Genomic DNA, 23257 nt, shown 5'->3' with positions numbered 1-23257 from the left:
TGAGCCCCCCCATGGTCTCGCAGTACTTACCTGCTCTTCCCAGCCTCCCTCCTCACCCCTACCTTAACGAAAGAGAAGAACGGAGGAGGGAGCATGTCACCGACAGGCTGACAGCCGTGTTGCTGGTGCAGGAGGGGGCACGTACCCTGCAGAGCGGATCACAAACTAGGGTCCTTGCATTTTAGGAAATGCTTTCTCCAAGGGGCCCCTTCGGTGTGGCCCACTTCTGGCATCCCAGGGGCTGTCTAACAAGCAAATACCCATGACCAATGTCAGGAATCAGAACTGTTCTGGGATTATGTCTTTAAAACTCTGCAAATCCTCTTTTGAAATATATCCTCTGCCAAGAAATCCTTTAGGGAAGGTAGTGGTTGCTTGTTGGTCTCCTCCACAGCATTGTTTTGTGTCTGTGTGTGTGTGTCTGTGTGTGTGTGTGTGTGTATTTTTTTTGATCCTTCAGAATACATATTTCCAACTTAATTGTCTCCCTTATGAAAAACACAAATGTGTATGTAAATTTGCAAATTCGGACTTGCAGGAAAATGTCCGTGTTGATCTCGTAGAAGGAAAAGAATCCAGTCAGCTACTCAGTTTATCTACGTGTGCTTTTTTTTTTTTTTTTTTCCTTTTTGGCTTTCAGCCCATTGGAATCTAATACTCTGTACCATTTTGTTTTACTAACCATGTGCTTTTGAGAACCATACATGTTTCATACCTTTTAATAGAGGAATTTAGCTGTAAACCTTTTAATTAGCAGGTTATTGTACAATGTAGATACTGAGGGTGTTGAATTTACTGTGACAATGGGTGGCTGGAGGGGCGGGTTCCACCTTACTTTTGTATGTCTTCACAGGTGAAAGGTTGTGGGATTGAGAGCCCCAGATTAAGTTTTTTCAAGTACACAAAGGGAGGGGGCCAGAGTTGTGGGCAAGAAACATTTTGGCTCCCTCCTGTGTCACCTCTGTGTTGCTCTCCCCAGGGAAAGGCAGGTATGGTGAGGTGTGGAGGGGCAGCTGGCAAGGGGAGAACGTCGCCGTGAAGATCTTCTCCTCCCGGGATGAGAAGTCATGGTTCAGGGAAACAGAATTGTACAACACTGTGATGCTGAGGCATGAAAATATTTTGGGTAAGTACAAAGATAATCCCCTCATTAATTTTATCTAGAAAGAAATAATTGCCTACCTTTGCCCTCTCCGATTTGGTGTGTGTGAATTTGCAAGTCTCCCCTGAAAAGTGATAATAGGAATCATCAGCATTTATATCATGTTCAATTTTCTTTTAACACTAATTTCTTGTTTAAATCTGCAAAGAAGCTGAGTTTGAAGATTCTCTGGATGGTGAAAATGAAATCATTATTGCTAATTCTTATTCTGTAGGTTGTTATTTAAGCAACAAGAATTTACCCCATATTGTTCACTTCAAGGCTTCATCCGTTGTTCTACTTACCGCACCCTTTTTGAATATTTATTGAATCAAACTAAGAAAGCTCTTTGGACGATTTCCTAGAGATTCACAGCTCCCAGGGACATCGTAATTAAATGCACGTTCCCTCAAACTAGGCATGGTTTTCAAAGCCCAGATTTACAGAGGGATTTAGCATCCATTTTAATTTGGAAACTAAAGCTTAGAACCATTTGTGAAATCTGTGAAGAGCCCGCTGCAATACTGCTGTGGAGGTATAAGGGATGAGAGTGTCCTTGTTCCCTTTGACTTCTCTGGTTTTGGAGCGTTTTCTCAGGGTTTTTGTGCTAATACATGTATGGCGAATGCTGCCCAGAGTGCCTCTTCAATAGTGGATAGAAGGTTTACAGAGAAATTGACTCTGTAGGATAGTGCTGGCCACTTCATGGCTATTGGATGAGATTTGGTTCATCAGAAGGCCATTGCCAGAATTTATTTCTATCCCGTTACTGTCAATTTAGTGTTAAACCTGAGTCAGGTTGTCTGCCAAGAATGGTTTGACAGTTGTCTAAAGTTTCTCTTTAACAGTGTGGTGATGTGTTCCATCTTTGAATTGTGTGTTTCTGCTATTGTCTTCTCCCCTTGTCTTTTCCCCTTGTCTTACCTGTGGGGGCCAAGCTGTCCCCCAGTCCTCCTTGCTCCTATCATTGCTGTGGTCTCCGATCTCCAGTCCATGCTGGCCTCCCATCTCCAGTCCATCTTGCTGCCCTGAGTTATGTTTCACTGCGCACAGCCAAGATACTCCTCAAAGTGCTTTTCGACGACTCCTCCATTGCCTGACATTGACTCCTTATTTGTTGGGGTCCCAGGGAGTCTCAGATTTTCTCTAAGAATATCTCCAGATGGCAGTCACTTTGGATATCTGCCATTACTTGGGATCGCCATGAACATTAAGGTGTCTGTGCCTTTGTTCGTGGTTTTGATCACGCATGATCCCCACCCCACACTCCAGCCACCCATCCCTCCATGACAAAGTCTCAGTTCCCTTCCAGTTTCTCCCAGTGGATTTATTTGTGCTTTTCTGCCCCCCCCAGCCCCCAGGTTGCAGCTGTGCTGTGACTCTGATCGCACAAGCTTATGTCACAGCTAGATGCACATGTAGAACAGCAGTGACCATTACCGTGCGGTAAGCACTGCTTCAAGTGCGTCATGTGCGTTTTCTCCTTTCAGCTTCGCAGCCATAAGGGCGTAGGTACTCTTGTTTTTCTGGTTGTAACTGGTGAGTTAACCCATCAGGTCACACCATGGAGCTGAGAGTCACACTGGGCACTGTGTCTCTTAACCACAGTTCTGTACTTTATGTGGTAGTTAACTAGTTGGGATTCGATGATGAGAGCACGAGGTGAGCATTCGTCCAGAGTCAGAATTAACCCCAAATGCCCCACTTTTCCCTCTGACCCTGGGACAGGCAGGGTGAGCCACAGAGAAAGCGTCAGTTGCGCTCGAAGCCGTGATGTACAGGGAGTACTTCTCATTAAACAGTGGAATGACTCGTACTGTGCAAGTGCCCATACTCGAAGAAGTATGGGGGATCTGGGATTCATTAAAGGAAGGGCATGTTCAGGCACCCCTTCTTATTCTCATGGGCTCACAGCTTCATTGAGCAAAACATGCTAGATACTACAGGGCCGTGCAAATAGTCACTTTATCAGTGCCCTTGACTTAAATGAACCGTGATACCCTTCCACTGTCACTGAGGACAAGAATCACTTCCATTGCTTTTGCCACCACATGCAGTACTGAGGACAGTACCTTGCACATGCTAGGTGCTCAGTAAATATTTATTAAATTGGATTTAATCATGAGAGAAATTTGAAAAGTCACCTTCACAACATGATTCACGTGAGAGGTGAGGTTCCCTTAGTGAGACCACCTAGGGCAAAACACTGTTCATTTCTTATTAACTGATGATCCTAGGAAATTCTGTATCTCTGAGGTCTTTTTACCCTCATCATACTTCCAGCTGTATGGACTGATTTCACTGTGTAGTTCTTTTGACTTTAAGAAAGCTCATAGAAATGCACCAGTTTTTTGTTTGTCTGTTTTGATTGGTTTGGTTTGGGGGGACTAAACTTGGTCACAGTTCTTTCCTTGCTTTGCCAGTTTTCTGTATTTAGAGACTTTAAGGTTTTTTGTTTTTGTTTTTTTTTAAAGATTTTATTTATTTATTTGACAGAGAGAGAGGTCACAAGTAGGCAGAGAGGCAGGCAGAGAGAGAGGAGGAAGCAGGCTCCCTGCAGAGCAGAGAGCCTGATGCGGGGCTCGATCCCAGGACCCTGAGATCATGACCTGAGCCGAAGGCAGCGGCTTAATCCACTGAGCCACCCAGGCGCCCCGACTTTAAGGTTTTTTGTGACCTTTTTCCTTTTCTATCAAAGGAGCATCTTATGTCGAATATTGGATCATGATTTCCCTCCCACCCTGGAGTATTACCAACTCTAGCCCCTCAAAATCAATCAGTGACACACATACACACCTTTATACAAATATGCATACATAGAACACTCTGGGCCCTCGTTGTTTATCCCCCTACAACAATATCTTTCAAATGACTAGACTTGGCTTTCAACTCTTCTGCTCTGTCTGGTATAGAAGTCAACAGCCAAAGGGGTAACAGGAGGCTGTGCTGGTTTGTGGCAGGAGCAGTGGTCAGGGGATTGGAGACGCTGGTTTCTACTCTCAACACCTCCAACAGGCCCGCTGTGTGACTCTGGGCCAAAGTTATACGTTTCTGAGCATTCTTTCCCTCATTACTAAGACCAAGGGAGTCGAGTTAATGTGAGAATTTTACTCCAAAGTCTCATCTTGCATGCTTTTTAAGAAATGATTGTAAAATAATGCAGCTTACTGTTTTGGTCGTATGAAATGGAGTTCAGTGATACATGGACAGTCAAACTGTGCGGCCACTGCCACCCTCCATCTCTGGAACTGCTCTGTCCTCTGCAGAGATAGTGCCTGAGCATTTAATCGGACTTTCCTGAGACCAAGTGGAAGTAAAGGAAGTTACCCGCAAAAGATATTACGTTGCAGGGTTGTTGTGGTTTTCACCGACCCCTGAGCTATTCTAGAAATGTAATAGAGAAACATAATAGAGAAAGTTATTCGATACGTCCCGTGTTAGGCATCGTATGAAGCGCTGTACCTATAATTAATTCTTCCGTTCTCACCGTACCCATTTGAGGTGCTGCTGACGTTATCTTTATCTTACAAATGAGGAAACCAGGGTGGAGATTTTATATGACTTGTGTGAGATCACCCAGCTCGGGAATGGTGGAGCCCGTCTTGGCACCAAGTGGTCCAGCTCTGGGGCCCAGCGCTCTGCAGCCCCCATGCCCCACTGTGGTGGCCTCAGTCCTCAGCTGTCCTAGCTGCCTGGTTCCTGGGAGAGTCGCCACGGAGAGGCTCACAAGGGCTACGGATGACCTCACTGCCGAGTTTGGGTTTTATTTTCCTTCCTGAGGAGCCTGGGAGGATGACCTGGGCTGTAAGTAAGAGGTTTTACTCTAAACACTTTCTCTCCCCATTGTGATCACATCCAGTGGCTGTGCCAGTGTTCCAACGTAGAGTACCTGTTCAGCCTTCTCTAACAGGAGAGTGCTTTGATGGAAAATGCAAAAATTCCGTAAAAATGCCCTCGCATTCTGAAAGAAACGTAGTTCTGTAATTCACACTTAGGAGATAAACAGTTAAAAAAAAAAGTCCTGCCTATTAAAAAGTCATTTTTCCGGAAGGTCTAGAGTGTAATTAACGGGACAGACAGAATCCTTCTCTAAGACCTAAGGGGCTTAGGGAAGGTGAGAGAATAAATATTTATTTGTTATTTATCTATTTATTTAATCAGAGGCTGCTCTCCCTTGGGCAGAGAAATCAGTAGAGGCTACGTAATACACAGCAGTAATTTAATTTCTTTTGAGTGGTACTTAGAGTTTAGGATATTTATTTTTGAAAGTCTCATTAATGATTAATACCATTTGGTTTAAAATGATAAAGTAGACCCATCTTTTCTAGTAAGAATAACTAATATCTGAGTACACATTTTGATCATTCGTGTTACGGCAGCAAAGGGCCCCAAGAGAAGTCGCTGTGGGGCCACAGAGACATATTGGAGAGAGGGAAGGAGCACGAGTCTGAGGCTGCCCGTGAGAACTGGCTTGGAGGGCAAGAAAGAGAGAAGTAGGGATCAAGGTGTGGAAACATTACTTTGTTCACTTCACAGATGTCCAGTGGATACAGGTGTCACATTGTCTTTCTCTGAGTAGAAGTCAGAGCCCCCTGTTGGGGGCGATATGGCATAGTGGCTAAGAGTATGGGTTCTGGAGCTGGGCTGCCGGGGACCATTACTCGCCTTAATGTCAGTGCTGTCCTCTGCTTCCTTCCCGTGTGAGTTTTGGAGGATTACATGCAGAGTGTCTAGAAGAATTGTGCCTGGCACTTTGTTAGTCCCAGTAAGTACTAGTTGCTTCTGTTGTTGATGACGACAGTCAAATAGGGGACCTCTTCTTTGTTGCCAGAGTTTCCTGTACGAGCTGTGGTGTGTCCACATGGCTAGCACCAAACTTGGGATCAGTGACAACTTAATAGACACGTGATTTGGCATTTCCTAGCAGCACTTTCATTACTTATAAACTGAGAATAATGATACCTGTATTCCTGGTGTATTGAGAAAATTCTTATGAGAAAATATATATGAGAGCAGCACAAACTTTATATCACACGCTGTGCAAGTGTGAGGGATGTTCTGCCTGTTTCGGTTTTCCTGGATCCTCACACAAGGCTTTTAATCCTGCCTCAAGCCGTGTCTGTCTGTTTTTTTTTTTTTAAATATTCTTTTATTTATAAGTCCCACATGTCACTACTTGTAAGTATGTCCATTAGGTGTGTATATTTTATATACATGTATCAACATAGAGTATATACAATGTATATTATACACATAACATATACTATATATACATAGAGAGAGTGAGAGAGAATGCACGAGTGAGCAGGTTGAAAGCATGTCTGCAGCAGGAGAGGCAAGCACATACATCACAGTTTATTTCGTGGGTTGGGAAGTTCTAAAGTTCATTCAGTTTGCTCAAGGGTCCCCTCAGAATGTCTAGAAAAATCTCTTCCTACCTCCTTATTGGCATCTGTCATACCTCACTTCTTTTCAAGACCGCTTCAGTTATCGCTTCTTGATGGAAGCCTGTTGGAACATCTCATCTGAATTATTAGGATTCCCTATTCTGGACACATGGTGCCCTTTGCAGATCTAACAGTACTTTTCATCGTATTCATTACATGATATTGTAATTTTTGCTTTTTGTATCTGTCTTCTTTTCTCGCCAACAGACATTGTCATCTCAGTTTTCTTGTGTGACTGACAAAGAGCATCACAGATGCTTATTATATTTGGTTTCTTTTTTATTTGATGAGTAGTCAATCATGTAATATGAACTTATCCCTTTATCTTACATCTGAACAGAGATAACCCAGAGAACCTAAATAAGTTGCCCAGTATTATACAGCAAATCACAGGCAAAGTCAATACTGGAACACAGGTTTTAGATTTTATGTTTTTTATTCTTTTTGGGTGGCTGATGAATAATCTGACCTTGGAAAATGAACATGATAAAGAGTTTGATACCATCATTACAGATAAACACAAAGATATTATTCCTATCTGAATTATAACACAATGTAAAATCTTTTTAAAGGATTATTTATAATGAAAATGAATATGGACATTTCCTGCTCATTAGAAGTACCTTTTTATGGAAGTAGGAAGAGTACTGTGTTTTTCTGTTGACGCCGCTAAACCTTTCATGGCAGTTGGTTAGTTTAGTTATTTTTTGTTACAGGTGGCATCTGTTGTGTGGGTCACTATCTCCTTATACTAAGAGTTATGTGAAATTCTTACGTGTCTGCTAATTTTGTTCTTGCTCTCTCCAGGTTTTATTGCTTCAGACATGACATCAAGACACTCCAGTACCCAGTTGTGGTTAATCACACATTATCATGAAATGGGATCGTTGTACGACTATCTTCAGCTCACTACTCTGGATACTGTTAGCTGCCTGCGAATAGTGCTGTCTATAGCTAGTGGTCTCGCGCATTTGCACATAGAGATATTTGGGACCCAAGGGAAGCCAGCCATTGCTCATCGAGATTTAAAGAGCAAAAACATCCTGGTTAAGAAGAATGGACAGTGTTGCATAGCAGATTTGGGTAAAATTTTAAAAATATTTTTTTTATTACAGTTTTTATGTTTGTTGTTATTCCGTTGGTTAGCTAGGTCACATTCATGCCAGCAAAAACATCCTGGTTAAGAAGAATGGACAGTGTTGCATAGCAGATTTGGGTAAAATTTAAAAAAAATTTTTTTTATTACAGTTTTTATGTTTGTTGTTATTCCGTTGGTTAGCTAGGTCACATTCAGTCCCCTAACATCCTGTTATGAAGACTTTCAAGCATGCAGGCAAATTGAAAGAACTTCCCAGTGGTTATACCCACTACCTAGATTCTCCCATCAGCATTTTACTGTACTCAAGCTTTGTCCCATATCCATGCCTCCCCATTCATCAATCCGTCTTTAATCATTGATACGTCCCCAAGTGAATGACAGAGGAAAGAGCCCTTTCTTTTCAAGACTTGAGCAGGTATACCACGGTGTCGTGCACTGGAGTCTGTTTGTTGACTTTTTCCCTCTAGGTAAAATTTCAATTTCATGCAAAATAAACAAATCTGAAGTAATACATTCTCAGAGTTCTGACAAATGCTGTAAAATCCAAATCTCTTTTGAAATTCAGACTCTCGCATGATCTTGGAAAGTCACTTCCAAGTAAATTGCTCCTTTAGTCGGTTCCTGACCGGCCCACCCTCAGCAGCAACCAGTAGTCTGTAGCATTTACACAAAGTAGGTACACAATTAAATAGCCTATAGAATGAGGGGCCTCTGGGTGGCTCAGTCGCTTAAGTGTCGACTCTTGGTTTTGGCTCAGGTCATGATTTCAGGGTCGTGAGATTGAGCCCTCCATGGGCAGTGTGGAGCCTGCTTGAGATTCTCTCTCCCTCTCCCGCCAGTTTCTCTCTCCTCCCAAATAAATAAATATATAAAATCTTAAAAAAAAAAAAAACCAACAAAACCCCTCTGGAATGAGTTCATCTTAAAAATGGCTTCTAAAGTTGTTTTTCTGTAACCATGGCAAAATTATCAGTCAAGAAAGAGGAAAAATATTCTGGAACAAATTCAGTTTGCCCTGCTGGGATATCTCATTCCTATGGTGTGAGGGTAATGCTCAGTGTAGCTTTAATTGCATTATAAATAAGATTATTTTCATTTATAGTGACACTGTATATAAAACCATAGTCAACTTGGATATTGGCTGAATAATTACACTAATGAGAACTGAATTGTAATATTAGTTATTCATTTCAGTGGACTATGGAGAGTCCTCACTCTATTTGATTAAAACATGGTTTATATTATATTCATATCATTGCAGTTATTGTGAGGCTGAAAAGATTTGGACAGTATTAGTTCTTATATGTACATGATGAAATTTATTGTTATTTTTTAGACAAACGATTTGACACATCTAGAAGATGTATTTCTTTTGAAATTCTTTAAAGTCTTTGCGTTCATGCTGAGAATTATTTTATTGTATTTTGCAAGTGTGAGGAGAAAAATATTTAGGATAGCATTGAAAGGGTATGGCTCTAAAGTTTTTTGTGAGTAGTTTTAGTTGTGATGTAGAGGACTTTTCTGGCCATGCCCTGGCTTTTGGAGCAAGGTGATTTGGACTTGAATCCTGGCTTTCCCAGGTATCACCCCATATATCTCCGCAGATATTTTAATCTGTTTACCTGCCCAGAGTGCAGGACTGCTTCTACTCGATTGGGGGCTTAGCAAGGAACACTTTAGCATTTGACACTGTGTACTCAAGTATTGTTTCAAATGTTCATAACGTGCCCAAATATTATTCATGTTACTCAAAAATCAATCATTATGTAACTCACATGGTTCCTGTAAAATTCAGAAATTATTATACTTGCTTGGCAAATAGTAAGCATCAGATGGTCACTGCTATTATAGTCGAGAGGTCTAGGGGAGATGGAAAATTGAGAAAGTTGTTGGCTTTGGTTGTAGGACTTGATAGGGAGTCAGAGGTGTTTTTCAGTAAGTCCAACTAATTAGTTATTCATTTTTCTTTCTTTTGGCCTGTAGCCTTCCAATTAGACATATGGATTTATACAAAAATCTGTGTTAAGGTGGTACTATTCAGGGGGTAGTTTCTTGGTACCGAAGACAGCTCCGATGACACATCATTTGTGTGTCACTTTATACCCAGAAATTAAGGATCCCTCATTAGAAATCATGTTCTGTTATTGATACTGCAGAAATACCAGTATTCTATTTATTTTTCTAACTTTTTATTATAAAAAATTCAAACAAAATGACTGAAGAGTAGTAAGTATAATGATCATATGCACAACACCTAGATTCAACAATTGTTAAAATTTTGCTATATTTGCTTTATATGTAGGCGTACATCTGTCTTTACTCATACATTTGAAAATAAGTTACAGACATCACAACACTTTACTCCTAAATACTTCAAAATATGCCTTCTGCATAATCACAGTTTATAGCACCTACAATTATTGATAATTATTGATAATTCTTTAATAGCATTTAATGTCCATTTTCAGGATTTTCTCAAACAAGAATTCAGCCAAGGCTTACACATTGCATTTGGTTGTTTTACCTCTTTAGGTAGTGTGATAATTATCTATTACTGGGTAACACATTACCTCTAAAACTTAGCAGCTTAAACTAACACAAATCTGTTATCCTATGTTGTCATCTGAGGATCAGTAATCTTGGGATGACTATGCCCTCTGGTTCTGGCTCCAGATCTCTTGTAGGGGTTATACACTCAAGCTGGTGATTAGAGCTGCAAGCGTCTGAAGGCTTCGTTAGGGCTGAAGGAACTCCCAGGATGGTTCTAGTCACATGGCTGGTGGCAGGAAGCTTCAGTCCCTGGTCTGAGGGACCTCTCCACAGGGCTGCATGAGTGTCCTCATAACACAAGAGAACTGAGAGAGAGCAGAGAGCAGAGAGGAAGCCATGGTGCCATTTATGTCCTAATTTTGAAGATCTCCACTCACTTCTGCCGTGGTCTGCGTGACTGTCCAGCCCACACTCGGCATGGGGAATTGAGTTTCACCTCCAGAAGGGAGACGTTTCAAAGAACTTGAGGACATATTTTTAAACCACCACAGCTAGTATTGCTGTGATCTATTTACACTACACCTTTTCATATTCTATTATTTTGACTCTTTGGTTCTGGAAATGGTAGAGAAGTGTATATGTTTCGGGAGACGTTCACCACGGCCCCAGAATCTTGGGGTTGAGTAGAAGAATCAGGAAAAGGAACCAATCTAGTATAGTGAATGCAGTTGCTGATTTCTCTGTAATTATTAAGGGTGCGATACCATGTGCCATCTCCTTGGCATGAGAAGGAGTCCTCATCCCACACATTCAAAGCCATGGAGTTGCGGGGAGAAACATTCTCCACAGAAAGCTTGAGGGATCCCCAAGGGATCGTTGGACTGCAGAGGTTTTCAGAGGCCGCTTGTTCCAATTTGGTGCTTCTCATTATTTTGAGTGTTAAAGGAATCATTTTGAGTTGGTCAGCATCTACCTCAAAAAGTAATTTCATTCTCAAATGAATCATGCATGTATCTGCCGAACCCTCCTGGTCGGCGAGGAATGCCAGGGCTCTCTAATTGAAGAATTCTGAAATGAGTCATGGTTTGAGAAAGTGCTTCAAAGCCATTTAGCATGAGAGTTGAGCTTTGAATCGAGCTCTAGCTTGATGCTGGGTGTAGGCATGACTGTAGAGAAAGGCCTGTGGTCAGCGTCACTATTTCTCAGACAAGCAGCTCTTCTGAAAGGGATGGAGCCGTGCCTGCAGCAGCCTGCCCTTTAAGTAGTGATACATCACCTCTGTGTTTGCCCACTATTGGGAGCTGTGGTGGAACGTGAGAGCTTTACTTCTCCGAAGACCCTTGGAGGTTCCCACTTAGCCTGTGAAACTATTTTCCTGTGGACTTGAAATACTGGCCTCCTATTGGTTTGGTGCATTGGTTTATTATTCATCCAGATCTTTTTGTTTCAGAGGTTCAGGTGTTAACCTAAGAGCTTCCGACTGTTTCTGGCATTTCTTTTTTCTGTTGTCACAGAAGTCCTCTCCAGGATGTTCCAGAGATTAATTACCCTGGGTATGGTGCCACAGTGACCAGGAGTACCACCAGAGGGCGCTCCTGATGGGGGTCTGTTTGAAAATCCTTCAGCAGCCCTCTGGGAGAAAGGAAGTAAACTGACCCACCCTGTTTTCTTCCCTTCAGGTCTGGCAGTCATGCATTCCCAGAGTACCAATCAGCTCGATGTGGGGAACAACCCCCGTGTGGGCACCAAACGCTACATGGCCCCTGAAGTTCTAGATGAAACCATCCAGGTGGATTGTTTCGATTCTTACAAGAGAGTTGATATTTGGGCCTTTGGACTTGTCTTGTGGGAAGTGGCCAGACGTATGGTGAGCAATGGTAAGTACCTGATCGAATGTAGTAATGTCCTTCCCTGAGTCCTCTTGATTCTGCTGTCTATAAAAGGGCAAAGGAAATATTTAAGTCCACATTGTTCCATGAATCATACTTATTCTTTGAATCATACATCAAGCTATCAGCATCTATATTTGATTTATGGCTAGTAGGTGGAATGTAATGGCATTATATTTTAGCTACACAAGAGGAAATGAGGGTTGAAAAAGAAGAATATTTCGGGCTGGGACATCTGGTCCTGGCGCTGCCTCCCTGGTGGTTGAGTGTAAGCCCCCAATAAACACTGCCTGACTCTTAAAAAAAAAAAAGAATATCTCTGGAAAAGACTAGTTAGTCTTTGGCTCTTCTTTTGTTTGGTCCATATTTCATTCCTTCCTTTCTCCAGCTTCCTATTCTGCCTTTCTTCCCACCTACTCTCCTCCTTTGTTCTTCCCACAAGTGGATTTTAACATGAGAAGAATGCTCCAGTAAATCTACAAGTGAATTCTGCTGTTTTAGGTATTTTTACTTCTTAAATGTGGGTTATTGAGAAAAGGTTCAGGTTGTACACTCAGAATTCACCTCCTTGTAAGAAGCAGGCTGTATGTTCTGAATTCGTGGAATTCAAATTCAGGAAGCCCTGAGTAGGTGGCGAATGCTGGTCCTCTTATGAGTAAGTTTTGTGAAATGGTGTCGTCTTCGTGGATACAGAAGCATGTGTCAGTCATTTTCAACCTGTGACCCCTACAATCAACTCTTAGCTTATTCTGGTCTTTCCTGTATGCAAATCAACCGCAAATACATTGTTGAACTTTACTGGAAGTGCACTGTATTCTGAAAGGACCAAGTGGACTGTTTTAAATTGCACCTGCCCCAGCTACCCAGAAAGTGGATTTCTATGGCAGACTCTCTTGAGTCACCTAAATAAACTTCTGTCTTCTCAGCTGGAAGTCTTCTTTCAGAGGACAGGTCTGAAATTGTTCCAGAAAAACAGGAAAATGCCATTTGTTTAGATTAATATTTATTTTCAAAAGATACTTTCCCCTCCTAGGAGTCCTTGGAATCCTGGTTTTGAAGTATGAAGGAAATAATGTGTGAATTCTCAAGGACTGAGATTCTTTAAAGATTTTATTTATTTATTTGACAGATAGAGATCACAAGTAGGGAGAGAGGCAGGCAGAGAGAGAGAGGAGGAAGCAGGCTCCCTGCCAAGCAGAGAGCCTGATGCAGGGCTCGATCCCAGGACCCTGGGATCATGACCTGAGTGAAAGGCAGAGGCTTTAACCCACTGAGCCACCCAGGCACCCGAAGGACTGAGATTCTTGAGGCAATCATAATTTTCCTGAACAACATAACCAGAGAATAGGAAGTTCTTTGAGGAAAGTGGCATTGGGGTAATTTACCCTAGCTTTCGTGTGCAGTAATTCAAATTGGCATGCCTTCAAGGTAGCTGCTGCTGCTGCTTTTTCTTTTCTTTTTTTTTTCTCTTAACAGCAGAGTGTGTCTGGCTTTGAGACCCTTGAGAGTGTCTGTTAAAAGCAGTGTTTCAGATTAAACATAAACGTACATGCATTGCTACCTGACCGTTCTTTTAATTTTCTTTTTCTTTTCTTTCTTCTGATGGAGTCATGAACATCTTCTTGGTAATTATTTCTCAATCGTTGGGAGTTTACCGACTAGCATTTTGGGCCATCAAGGGCCTTGAGAATTATCTGCCACAGGGAGATTGTTTTGCTGATTTATGAAGCTGTGAACTTTGCCTGGAATTACACATCGACTTCATTTGCTCACCCTCTCCCCAATAATCCTTGAGCATCTTGGAACTGAAAATCTAATTTTAATTTGTTTATTTTAGCACACAATTTAGAGAAGGATTGGCGTCATAATAAACCATGCACTGGGGAACTTGCCCCCAGTGAAGAGGAAACTAATATCCTGAGGCCAGGATGGTAGCCGGCCAGCGGCCACTGGGCTGGAGCACCTCCAAGCAGGCCTGCATGATGAAAGCTGAGCTTGGCAGAAATGCGGGATTTGGGCTTTGTAAGAATTCATGTTGCAAACGTGTTCCCTGTGTCACCGGCATCAACCCAAGTGGCTCTTAAAGATCACTTGTTCTTAATAGGAGTTCATTTGAAATTAGAGTTGTCAGTTTAAAACTGAGCTCAGCAAATGGTAGTTTGCATCATCTGTTCTGTGTTTAATGTTATTTTGCCGAAAAAGATCATGGAGAGTAGAGGAAGAGAGACTATTTTGGTTGTTTGATTGATTGACTTCCTGTTACATCATCATTTAGGTGGCTCTCTGGTTCCTAAAATTCTGTGGGTTGAGCTTCTCTTCTGTGGTGTGGTTGGATTTTTAGTGGGAGGTAAGGGTATGTTGTGTCTCCTTTTAAATCAGTTACTGTCCCTTGGCAGTGACTAATTTGATATTTTCCCCTTCTCTTTTTAGTACCCCCCCACTCCTCCCATGAATGTTCACAGGCGTGCGCACGCGCACAGATGGAAATCACTTTATCTGGACTCAAAATAGGTTTGCATGTGGGATTGAACACTTCTAGGTTTATTATTAATATTTTAGTTATTACTATACCAAAACGAAGATGAGTAGAAAGAAAAATAAGAAAAAATTTACCCTTAGGTTCTAACATCCTGTGCTTTCCACTTCTCTATGCACCCTTGTATGTTTTTGACTTTGTTAGTGTCGTAATATAGACACAGTTCTGTATCATCTTTTTCATTCAAGTGTGTCTTTTAACGTTAGTCTGTGTTTATTTCATGTGGTCATGTGATATTTTATTAGCCATGTTCATGTTGCAGCCATCCCGTCTCCTCCATTTGGGTCCTATATTAGGTACCTTTTGTTCATATAACTTTTTCATTCAGGGAATTAATTCTTAATCTGGAAACGAGTCGACCTAATAGGTCAAAACGTATGGAGGTTTTATGGCTTGACACATACTGCCAAATTGCTTTTCGTAAGAGTTGTGCTAATTTCCAATCTCCCGCTCACCCCAGGGTGTGATGTACCTATTTCACTTTCTTACTAGCTTTAGGAACTGTCATTAAAAGAATATATATTTTTGAAATTATTGCATATAAAATGTAGCTCATTTGAATATATGAATGTCTTATCTTAGGAAGGTCGTTATAATTATGCGTCCTTTGAGTTTCTGAGTCCATGATAAAAATTGATGACCAGATAGTTCTCCTGGAGCAATAGGATCCTCAAGTGAACCATGAGTATAAAAATATGTTGCATTTTGTATTTTCATTGGAATGTTACATTTATTTGCTGCTAATAATAAACTTCATGCTGTTTCTATACAGGAAATGAGAATTAAGTCCATGTGCATATCTGAAAACTTCTCACTAGTGTCTTTTATACTTATTATGTTTCGTCTGACACTGAATTTGCAGTCGGTGGGAAGGAAAATGGTTTCTTACCCTTCCTGTGTGAATTTTGGGTGTCCGCTTAAGGCAGGGGTTTGCCTGGATTGATAGTTCTTAAACTGAGTGTGCGTCAGATTTGTCTAGAAACAGAATGCTGGGCCTGCCGCCCCAGGGTTTCTGACTTCGGAGGTTTGGATGGAGAATCTCCCTTTCTAACAGGGCTGCAGGTGATCCCCACACTACTGTTGGGTCAGGGACCATGCTCTTGAGAGCTCACGTTAATACGGGATCCATCTTCCCAGGCTGGGAAATAGACGGCGTCCGGGATGCTGACAGTCTCTCCGAGCGGGATGCCTGTGATTTGTTTCTGATACTTTAGGGGACACCTGCTCTCTCTTGCAAGTTTAAGAGGGGTTCATTTCTTCTTTAAGAGTCTTGGATCTAGCCCGTGGCCTTTCTTTCTAGGTTTTTGCTACTTGTCTGACAGTATTCTTCTTTTCCTCCTTTGATACAAAGTTCTGTGGCTAGATTTGTGTCTGGTTACCTGAGTTCTGTGTCCTGTGAGGACAGAACCTTACATGGGGATTGCATAGGTAAATAGATACATCGTTACTGTGGACTTGTGCCATTTAGCTTTGGTCTGATAGAAGACCTTGAGTCACCCTTCTAAGCATCCCCAGTAGTATGTTCCCTCCCCAGGAGAGAAGCCCTTTCTCTGGAGCCTCAGCTTTCAGTGTCATACTTTGTTTGGATCTCTATATGCAAAAACTCGGGAGGTGTGTTGTTCTAATACTGTGGTCATCTGCTCAAGGACTTAAAAACCAAGTAAGATAATCTTCATCATCCGTCTTCCAGCACATCTTTGAGTAGCATGGTCTGAGCAGCTTGAGCCTCTGTTCACCTCCACGCAGCTCCTAGTCAGCTGTATATTTCATGGCAGTTTCATGTCATATAACATTATTGTTTCTGTGACAGGCACACTTCAGGATTAATGCACTGGAATGTTGAAAAGGCAGTGTGCCCAGATTGTATAGGCAAGCACATTTCGATGATGGGATAGATCCCGTTCCTTCGTTATGTTTGGTTGCTAAGTACCTTGTTGTGCCATGTTTCTCTCTTCCCTCACTTTGGCTTTCCTCAGGCCCAGAGCTCCGCGCAGGGAAGCTGCTGGGAAGGGTGTCCTCTGTGCAGCTGTGCGCTGTGGCCCACGGGCCCTTCTGAGGAGGTACAGTGTAAGCCTTAACATGTCAGGCTCTCAGTCATACTCTGCCTTGATCACGTACATCAGTGTCATCGTCCAGCAAATATTGCTGGTAATAGTATTTACTTGAACGTGTTCTGATGATGACTGAGCTCGTGTGTGTAGAGCACCCCATGTGTGTCCGGCATGTGGTCAGTGTTCAGTAACCCGGCCATGGGTATTTGCTGTTCCCTGGAAATGAGGACGGAGGCCATGCATGGGATTCTCCACTGGCCGACCTTCACCTCTCCTTATGCTGGCCCTTCGCTCGGACGCCACCTGTGTTTCCCTCTTGACGCCCCACCCCAGGACTGGGTGGACACACTCTTGTTTCACTGCTACTGGCTCTGCTTATTTTGTGATGGATTCATGTTAAAATGTGTCTCGTTGAAAAGTCCTTGCTGCATCCGCTATGGGGTGATGACTAGGAAATAGGAAATATTTGTTAGAATAGGTTCTTCAGGCATGTGTGTCGAACATGGATTTAGTAATACCTGCGCTTGCCAGGGACCTGCATGCACATCTGTTCCTAAGCTCGATGGGCTTGTGTATGGAAACCATGACAACTTGTCTTTGGCAACTTAATATCCGCCATGTCTCATGATTTTCTTCCACTTGTATATATCAAGATTTGAACAAAGAGGGGCGCCTGGGTGGCTCAGTGGGTTAAGCCTTTGCCTTCGGCTCGGGTCATGATCTCAGGGTCCTGGGATCGAGCCCCGAATCAGTCTCTTTCCTTAGCCAAGAGCCTGCTTCCCCTGCTCTGCCTACTTGTTCTCTCTCTATCTGTCAAATAAATAAATATTTTTTTTTTTTAAAGATTTGAACAAAGGGAAGAATCCTCATGTTAGGGAATGTTTTTCATATTCAATATTAGACAGATTTCTTTCAGGTGCTTTTTGTTTTGTTTTGTTTTATTGAGCCTTTCGTTAAGTGGCTGGAGACAGGAGTATGGAGGTGGAGGGAGGAAAGAAGGATACTTTCCCACTGATTCCCAGAATCTTATGTGCCTGATTTAGAGATCCAGACCAGAGGAGGGCCATCAACTGATCTCATGACCAAATAACCTGAGCCTGGCAGAACTTTACTGGGTGCTGTTCAGGTATCACGGTCTTAAACCTTGTAACAGCCCAACATTCAGTGAAACATTCTCCCTATCCTGGGAGACCCCGGAGGCTGCCAACTGTTTGGGACTCTCATGGAGCCTCTCTCTCTCTCCCTCTAGGTGTTGACCCTAGGCCAGATCTGAGACATCTTGTTCATAGCTTAACTCAGAGCATGGCTGTGTACCTCTCCTAGGCTTTTTGTCCTCTCCTCTGACAACTAACTGTGACATTAATGTATACTTTTTAGGAGGGTCCGACTACACAGTGATCTGTAAACCATTTGCTATGTTACATTGATGAGAATCTCGATAATAGAAATTACTTGTGTAATTTTGACACAGATGTCTGAGAACAGAGTCAGTTTTCGCTTGAGTGATGGGCATGGTTCCATATGCCTGTGGATTTCAGTAGGGGCAGAGGTATGAGGACATGCCACGCGTGTTCTCTGCCTAGCAGGGGACAGACAGAGCTGCTCCTCCAGCTCCCTTCCTGTTACAGAAAGGAGTATTTGCCATGGGGTAAGGCAGGGCTTCCTGCCAAGTGTGTTGTGTTAGATTACAGAAAGGCCTCCAGATACTGATTCTCTTAAATCTCCAGCAGTGAGCCAGGACCCAGGGGGCCCAGAACCTCCTGCACTGTCTTCCGCTCTGCTCTGAGCAGCCTCATCCATTCACCTATTAGCAATGTTTGATGTGGGACACAGCACAAAAAATGTCTGAAGGCTTCCTGTTAGGAATGTTAATCGAAATAACACAACTAGGGGCACCTGGGTGGCTCAGGGGGTTAAAGCCTCTGCCTTTGGCTCAGGTCATGATCCCAGGGTCCTGAGATCGAGCCCCGCATCGGGCTCTCTGCTCAGTAGGGAGCCTGCTTCCTTCTCTCTCTCTGCCTGCCTCTCTGCCTCCTTGTGATCTGTCTGTCAAATAAATAAATAAAATCTTAAAAAAAAAAAACTTTAAAAAAAAATGAAATAACACAACTATTGGAAATAACCTTTATGGATCTTGAAGAACAGAGTTCGCAGGCATTCATTTATACACATACTACCTTTGCGATTTTTTCCCATATCCAAATTCGTACCTTTATTAATTTTTTTCTTTAACTTGGCTTTTTTCGAACTTCATTTTTCGAGGCCTAGTTGATGATGTTACGTTAGTTTCAGGTGTACGACAGAGTGATTCAACAAGTCTGTACGTTATGCTGTCTTCACACGATTGCAGTGACTGTCACCATTCATTATTATAGTACCACTGACTCTGTTCCCTATGCTGGTACCTTTCATGCCTGTGACTTACTCATTCCATAATTGGAAGCTTGTACTTCTCCTTCACCCATTTTACCCATCTCCCCACCCCCTCCCTCTGGTAACCATCAGTTTGTTCTTTGTATTGATGGGTCCAGTTCTGCTTTTTGTTTTTCCATTTGTTTTGTTTTTTAAGATTCTGTAGTAAGTAAATCGATACGGTGTTTGTCTTTTTCTGTTGGAATTATTTCATTTAGCATGATACCCTCTAAGTCCATTCCTGTTGTGGCAAATGGTGAAATCTTATTCTTTTTTATGGCCGAGTAATATTCCACTCGGTACCTATGTTTGTGCGTGCATGTGTGTATGTGTATAGATACACACACCACATTGTCTTTATCCATTCGTCTATTGATGGGAATGTGGATTGCTTCCATTGTAAATAATGCTGCAATAAATGCAGGTGTGCATATATCTTTTTGAACTAGTATTTTCATTGTCTTTGGGTAAATACCCAGTAGTGGAATTACTGTATTGGATGGTATTTCTTTCTTAAATTTTTTTGAGGACCATCCCTACTGTTTTCCACAGTGGTTTTACCAATTTATATTCCTACATGAGGGTTTTTCTTTACATCCTCACCAGCATTGGTTTCTTGTCCTTTTCATACTAGCCATTCTGACAGGTGTCAGGTGATACCTTGTTGTGGTTTTGATTTGCATTTCCCTGATGATGAGTTATATTGAGCATCTTGTCATGTGTCTGTTGGCCATCTGGATGTCTTCTTTGGAGAAATGTCTATTCAGATCTTCTGCCCACTTTTAGTCAGATTATTTATTTTTTGGTGTCCAGTTGTCTAAATTCTTTATATTTTGGATATTGACCCCTTACTGGATATATCATTTGCAGATATCTTCTCTCATTCATTGGGTTCCCTTTTCATTTTATGGATGATTTTCTTCACTCTGCAAAGCTTTTTATTTTGGAATAGTCCCAATGGTTTATTTTTCCTTTTGTTTTTGTTGCCTGATGACGTATCTAGAAAAATGTTTTTATGGTTGATGACCAGATTACTGCCGATATTACATTCTAGGAGTTCTATAATTTCGGGTGCCATGTTTACATCGTGAATCCATTTTGAGTTTATTTTTGTCTATGGTGTGAGAAAGTGGTCCAGATTTCCCAGCACCATTTATTGAAGAGAATGTCTTTTCCCTATGGTATATCCTTGCCTCCTCTGTCATTGGTTAATTAACCATGTAAGTGTATGTTTTTCTTTCTGGCTCTCTGTTCCATTTCATGTATCTATGTGTCTGCTCTTTACGCTGATATCATAGTGCTTTGGTTATCACAGCTTTTTTTTTTAAGATTTTATGTATTTTTTTTAAAAGATTTTATTTATTTATGTGACAGAGAGAGAGAGATCACAAGTAGGCAGAGAGGCAGGCGGGGGTGGGGGGAGCAGAAGCAGGCTCCCTGTTGAGCAGAGAGCCCGATGCGGGGCTGGATCCCAGGACCCTGAGATCATGACCTGAGCCAAAGGCAGAGGCTTAACCCACTGAGCCACCCAGGTGCCCCTAAGATTTTATGTATTTGAGAGAGCCGTCAAGAGAGAACACACAAACAGTGGGAGCAAGAGGGAGAGAAGCAGACTCCCGCTCAGCAGGGAGCCCAACAGGGTCTCGACCCCAGGACCTTGGGATCATGACCTGAGCTGAAGGCAGACACATAACCAGCTGAGCCACCTAGGCATCCGGATGATAACAGCTTTGTAATATGTCTTGAAATCTGGGATTGTGATACCTTCAGCTTTTTCTTTCTCACGATTACTTTGGCTCTTTAGAGTCTTTTGTAGTTCCACAAAAGTTTTAGGATTATTTGTTCTAGTTCTGTGAAAAATGCCATTGTTACTTTGATGAGGATCATATGGAATCTGTAGATCACTTTGGGTAATGTGGACATTTCCACAGAATTAATTCTTCCAGTCTGTGGTATGGCTTTCCGTTTCCTTGTGACATCTTCAGTTCCTTTCATCAGTGTTTATAGTTTTCAGAGGACAAATCTTTCACCTCCTTGGGTAAGTTTATCCCTAGGTATTTTATTTGTTTTGATGTGATTATAAATTGGATTGTTTTCTTAATTTCTTGCTATTACTTCATGATTCGTGCATAGAAATGCAACAGATTTCTGTGTATTAATTCTGTATCCTGCAACTGTACTGAATTCTTTCAGTCAACTAGTTTTTTGGTGGAGTCTAGTGCTTTCTATGTATAGTGGTAGGTCACCTAAAAATAGCGACAGTTTTATTACTCTCTTAGCTATTTGGGTGCCTTTTATTTCTTTTCTCGTGTTTTTGTCTGACTGCTGTGGCTAGAACTTTCAGTGCTATGATGAGTAGAAGTGGCAAGAGTGCATCCTGGTCTTACTTCAGATCTTAGAGGAAAATCTCTCGGCTTTTTCCCATTGAGTATGATATTGTGTGTGAAGATGAAAGGGTTTTGTCCATGACCACTTCAGATTTTCTCATATGCTACTCTTGAAGGAAACAGTGTTTTATCTTCCAGTTCTCTCAGAAGCCAAACATAAATCGTTCTAATTCTTACTAAAATGGCTTTACTTGGAAAGTTCTAGTCTCTGAAGGATTTCAGAATTTCTCTAGGAGTTTACAGCAGCTCTCGGTGTGGATGTAGGTGTGAGGGATGATGTTCTCCCCTCGCCTGTTCCCTGGATATCACGGTGACTGCCCACGTTGGAGGACAGTGGAGAGAGACAGTGAAGTGAGCAGCTTGCGACATGAGATTAATGCAGAGAGGAGTGTAATTCATTATGTCACTGTCAGCTTGTTGGGGAAAATTCTAGAATATAAACAAGGCATTGGATGCTAGTTTAGCTTTACTGTTAATTACCTGGGAACTTGGACAAAGTAAGTTTTCCTGTGTAGTCCTCAGTTTTTTTCTTGCGAAGGAAGAAGACTGCGATGTAATGGACACGATTCTGACATCCCATGATGTCTCTTCACCTTACCTTCAGATTATTCAAAATATAACCAGGTTAATAGTCTCTTATCTGTGATTGAGAAATTCATCAACTTTAGAATCCAAGCCTTTCGGGGCACCTGGGTGGCTCAGTAGGTTAAGCCTCTGCCTTCGGCTCAGGTCATGATCTCAGGGTCCTGGGATCGAGCCCCACATCGGGCTCCCTGCTCAGCCAGGAGCCTGCTTCCCCCTCTCTCTCTGCCTGCCTCTCTGCCTACTTGTGATCTCTCTCTCTGTCGAATAAGTTAAAAAAAAAAAAAAAAAGAATCCAAGTCTTTCATAACTTACTTGGCAGAACACCTGAACTCATTGAGCAATCAGACTTGACCCGAATTGACATAAGTCTATTTATAGCTTTTATTTATCCCATTTAGTGAACTGTTCATCCATTTCACTACAGAAATGTGTTTGGTTGTGGGGTATCCCTCAGACTCTGCGAGGGTGTCATATAAGTAGGGTATGTGCCTCTTATTACCTTTGTAAAGTGTAAAAAAACCTCCAAATTTCTCAAACACATCTAACCTCAAGGGTATTATATAAAGGATTGTGGACGTAGATATAATCAACATTCACTCAAGTAATACATATGCATATACTAGGTATTCCTTTAGGCCATGGGAAGCAGTTGAGCAAAAAAAAAATCCTAGTTTATCTCTTTAATATTCACTAGATGAAGCGACTATGGTTGAGGTGTACGGGGGAGTCACAGAGTGTAGGGAGGACATGGAACTTTGTCCAGGGAATTTGGGAATTGTGGGAGTGAGGAAGGAGGGGGAGGGTTCTTCTTTGAGATAGAAAGCATGAACTGAGTCGTGAGATGAAAGGAGCCAGTCAGGTGGACTGGCCTGGGCAGACATGTAAATGGGAATGAGAAATACAGTCCGATGAGGATGACAGTTGGTATCCTGGGCAAAAGGAAGCACTGTGGGGCGTGATACAGGTGCCCTATGTCTAGAAGCGCAAGTCACTCTAGTGTGGCTGATGCCCAGGTATGTGGGGCAGCGTGCTGGGGGGAATGAGCCTGAGGCCATGCAGACATAATGAGCTTTCTCCTCAGTTTTTCTCCCAAAGGTGAAAAGGGGGTGGGGATATGGTGAGTGGCTAGTGTGGGGGAGGGGATTTGAAGCAGACATACCTGTCGGTCCCAGACACAGCTGTCACAGCAGGGAGAAGTGGTACCCCGATCTAAGGCTTTG

The 23257-nt window shown here is 42.2% G+C and overlaps 1 protein-coding gene across 4 annotated transcripts in view; it reads left to right on the top strand.

The window, feature by feature from the left end:
• ACVR1 (activin A receptor type 1) overlaps positions 1-23257 on the top strand; it is a 129793-nt gene that overhangs the window by 97272 nt on the left and 9264 nt on the right. For all 4 annotated transcript variants that reach the window (XM_046018563.1, XM_046018565.1, XM_046018564.1 and 1 more), the window contains 3 exons: positions 980-1126; positions 7396-7671; positions 11857-12054. In XM_046018563.1, the coding sequence (XP_045874519.1) occupies positions 980-1126; positions 7396-7671; positions 11857-12054 (621 nt within the window). The remainder of the gene's footprint in view (positions 1-979; positions 1127-7395; positions 7672-11856; positions 12055-23257) is intronic.

This window comes from Meles meles, chromosome 9, assembly GCF_922984935.1.
Source record: "Meles meles chromosome 9, mMelMel3.1 paternal haplotype, whole genome shotgun sequence".
Lineage (NCBI taxonomy): Eukaryota > Metazoa > Chordata > Mammalia > Carnivora > Mustelidae > Meles > Meles meles.
This window is presented reverse-complemented; position numbering and strand designations above follow the sequence as displayed.